Here is a 3992-nt window from a genome sequence, read left to right on the forward strand (position 1 = left end):
CCACTCGGAGCTCACCGGGCTCCCCGTGGCCGCGGTCCCTCCACCCCCAGGGGCGCGCACAGGTGTGAGCGAGCGAGGCTTTGTAGAGGGATTTTTGTTCACTTCGAAACTGGAACCCGGACGCCCGGGCGGCGTGGGCACTGTGCCTTTGACCCTCCCTTTCCGCGGCCGCAGATCCGAGTTGTCTGGCCTCAGTTTCCCTCCGACTCCCCCACCCCCGGCTGCCCGTCATTGTTCTCGCTGCCCAATGAGGGTGCTTTGTGAAGGCTGCGGGATTGGGGTGTAGTCTCTTTATCCCGGTTTTCAAACAAAACAAGGCCCTTAAGGCTGACCCAGGACAACCCACCCCTGGGCCCCCACTTCAGGTTGATGCACTGATTTTTTTTTCTTACCGAGTAGTATTTCATTGTACAAGAGCCACGCCCTGGTTTCTTAAAGGCGCCCTACCCTCTGTTTGGCCATGTGTTATTTCTGCAGCTAGTGTGTGGGAGGCCTCTTGTGAACCACCTATTTTTCCCGCCTCCTGATACCTCCTCCCACCCGCGCCGAGGATTTAGGAATGCCAGGAGGGAAGAAGGTGATTGGGGGTGGCAGCAGCGGTGCTGCCCCAACTGCTGCTGCCACTGTCGCCGCCCCTACTGGGGTCAGGCGTTTGGAGACCAGCGAAGGGGCCTCTGCCCAGAGAGATGATGAGCCAGAAGAGGAAGGGGAAGAGGACCTGCGAGATGGAGGCGTCCCTTTCTTCGTCAACCGGGGTGGGCTGCCTGTGGACGAAGCCACCTGGGAAAGGATGTGGAAGCATGTAGCCAAGATCCACCCTGATGGAGAGAAAGTGGCGCAGCGGATCCGTGGAGCAACGGACCTGCCCAAGGTGAGGCATGGGGCATGGGATGCGGGTGGAAGGGATGGGCACAGGATGAGCTAGGGCAGTGACCTGGGGCTGAGAGCAAAGCCACACTCTTCCTCTGATGGCTAGGGCAGCAACCACAGGTGTGGTAAGAGTTAAAAACTAGACAGGTCATACTTGTCCAGAACTTTCTCTCCACTGCTTTTGGGATCTTTCTATGAGGGAGGTTTTCCTTCATCACTTTTGGGGCAGGATTTAGATAACTAACAAGCAAACTAATGTGGCTTGACATCTGTTTGGCTAATGATACTTGCTAAGCCAGAGAACTTGGAGCAAACAGATAATAAAGGACTAAGGAAATACAGGACTTCATATGCTGAGGAACTATTTTCAGGTGTTACCTCACTGAATTCTCCAACAGCCTTGCAAAGTAAGTGCACTTTGGGTCCCCATTTTACAGATAAGGAAGATCAAAGCACAAGTAGCAAGTCAAGCCAAGCCAGTAAGTGTCAGAGTGGGGACTGAGCGCCAGGGGTTTGGAATCCAGTGTCTCTGCTCTGTTGAACACTAGGTTCAGGGAAATTAAGAATAAAGGAGGAAAAAATATGGAGAAGAGTAAAATTAAGTAATTTTTGTGTTGGCTGGAACTCCTCTATAACAGCAATACTTCACTTGTTTTGCCAAGGAAGGCAGAGGCTGTATCTTATTCATCTTTGTCCTCCCAAGGTCTCCTGTGTGCCTGGCACAGAACAGGCACTGATGTGTGTCTGCTGAATGAAAGGGTATTTGAGAGTTTCTGCCCTGTACAGTGCTATAGGAAATTCATGCCTGATATATTTTTTTAAACGTTATCAGTAAGTCAAAGGAAGCAGTGTCCCCAGTACAGAACCCTTTGGGCAGAGGTCAGAGCACAATGCCTAATCCTGCCTGCTCAGGTGAGAAGGGTGGGGGCTAGGGAGATTGGAATTAGAGAGGCTTATGCATGGGGAAAAGTGGCCTGTTTTTACCAAGTTATTGGTAGAGCCATTTAAAAATGCCTGGGAAGGGGTTGGGGTGGTAGCTCAGTGATTGAGGGCTTGCCTTGCATGCATGAGGCACTAGGTCCAATCCTTAGCACCACAAAAAATAATAATAATAATAATAAATAAATACATGCCTGGGAAAACAAGTCAGAGATTGAGGGCTGAGCTATTGTCTAATGTTTCCAGGAGAGAAAAACTAGGTTGATTTTGAATGGCTGCATCATGATCCTCTGTACTGACTTATAATTTATTTAGTTAATGTGTGGTTGGACATTGTTTCCAGGATTTTATTCTTAAAATGAACACTGTGTTGAACATTCTAAAACAAATATGGGATCCATCTATGATTTTTTTTTCCTTTGGGATAAATTTGAGCACTTTCCTACCATAAGTGAGGCCCTGGGTTTGATCCCCAGTACCACACACACACACACACACACACACACACACACACAGAGTCAAAGGGTATGTACATTGGTTTGGATCACCTGCCTGTCTATATGACCTCAAGAAGGTCCCTTTAACCTATTTAAGCCACAGTTTTCTCATTTGTAAAACGGGGTTGATTGTGGGGAAGAGTGAATGAGTCACCAGGTGTTCAAGCATTTGACAAACTGGAAAATACCAAACCAATACTGGTTGTGGGTGCTCTTACCTGTTCTCCCTTTCTTCACGAGGAGGGGAGTAGATGTTACTCAGAGCATCAGTGCCAATGAAACCAGAGTGGCACACTTGTCCCACATGAGCAGGATGGTGCTGAGCAGGCAGCTCTCCCACCATTGTCCTATGTCTAAATAGGGATGCAGGAGAGTGTGAATGGCTTCCTGTAGGGCTGTCACCACTTCTAGGGACTAAAAAAACACCGGTGAGCTCACTAGGAACTGCTCAGTGATAGCATTTTGTCATCTTCAATTCTGATGTACAGGAAAGGGATGGGTAAGGGAAAGAAGCTACCCGGGAGGAAGGAGTTGAGGTGGCCAGGACTGTGATGGGGTGGGAGGAATTTTATTAAAGATTTGGAAAAATTTGAAAGTTCTCCTCCTTGAGCGGTGGGAAAGGTGTCTCAGAGAAGTCACCTGTGTCTGCAGGAAGTTTCTCCTCTACCTTGGCCCCGAGTCCAAGGGAGGCCTTGGAGAAGGGCATCCTGTGGTGGGTGTCATACCCTGAGCCTCAGAGAGCATTGTCCCCAGGGCACACCTTCCCTAGCAGCCGTGATGTTGGAGCTGGCATGGGGAATTTCTACGAAGTCACTGTGGTGGGTCCAGGAAGTGTTGTCACAACTACACTATGTTTTGAAAGCCCACCTGAGCCAAAAGTTAAAATGGGGAGATTCTCACAGAACAAAACACAGGTTTGGCATCCCTTCAGAAAACGAGACAAATGAGGCTTCAGTCTCACATGGCAGCAGGGGCTGGGGAGGGGTTCCCTCCCCCAGCTTGCCACAGCCCCCTCCCCCTGCTAGCATGCCCTCCAGTGTCTGTTACCTGCCCAGCCCAGGTAGGCAGCTGTGTCTGGGCCCCTGCCGGGTAGTGTGATTAAAGGAGCGCCTCTGGAGTGAGCCCCCACGTTCAAATCTTGTTCTTCTGCATGTACTTATGGGAGGAAGGTGTGCAACCCCCTTGCCCTCGGTTTCCTCAGTTGTGAAATGGGCTCGATGGGCAAGGCCCACTTCAGAGGATGTTGGGCAGGATGAATGGTGGAAAGAACGGAAGGCCTCATTAGAGAAGCATCCAGCAGGTGCTCCAAAATGCACAGAGCGAGCATGCAGCACCCCAGACACACACACGGGGCTTTGGAGAAAGAGCTTCTGCCAGGATGGTGTCAGTAGGGCCAAGAGCAACAGTATCTAGAAGGATCCCAAAGCCAGCAGTGGTTGATGCTCCTTGATGACAATCTCCCCTTGCCATTTCAAGCTGTCACCACCTTTACAAGCCTGGTGGCTGCTTATGACACCCAGTTGCTGAGGGTCTAACCGTGACTCTGGCCATTGAGCACCTGCAGAGTGGGAATCTGGACATCTCATGGGCATGCCTGGGTAGGAGTGCTGGTGGACAGACATTGAGCCTTTGCTACATGCCAGGCCCTGTTCTTCTTCTTCTTTTTTTTTTTTTTTTTTTTTTTTT

The 3992-nt window shown here is 50.2% G+C and overlaps 1 protein-coding gene across 2 annotated transcripts in view; it reads left to right on the plus strand.

The window, feature by feature from the left end:
- Vash1 (vasohibin 1) overlaps positions 1–3992 on the plus strand; it is a 20754-nt gene that overhangs the window by 348 nt on the left and 16414 nt on the right. Inside the window, exon 2 of one of the 2 annotated variants that reach the window (XM_048799060.1) lies at positions 478–871. In XM_048799060.1, coding sequence (XP_048655017.1) covers positions 560–871 — 312 coding nt within the window. In that variant the 5' untranslated portion in view covers positions 478–559. Of the gene's footprint in view, positions 1–6; positions 872–3992 lie in introns of those variants that run through there. The other variant, XM_015494236.1, reaches the window with a different exon arrangement.

This window comes from Marmota marmota, unplaced genomic scaffold (assembly GCF_001458135.2).
Source record: "Marmota marmota marmota unplaced genomic scaffold, marMar, whole genome shotgun sequence".
Taxonomy (NCBI): domain Eukaryota; kingdom Metazoa; phylum Chordata; class Mammalia; order Rodentia; family Sciuridae; genus Marmota; species Marmota marmota.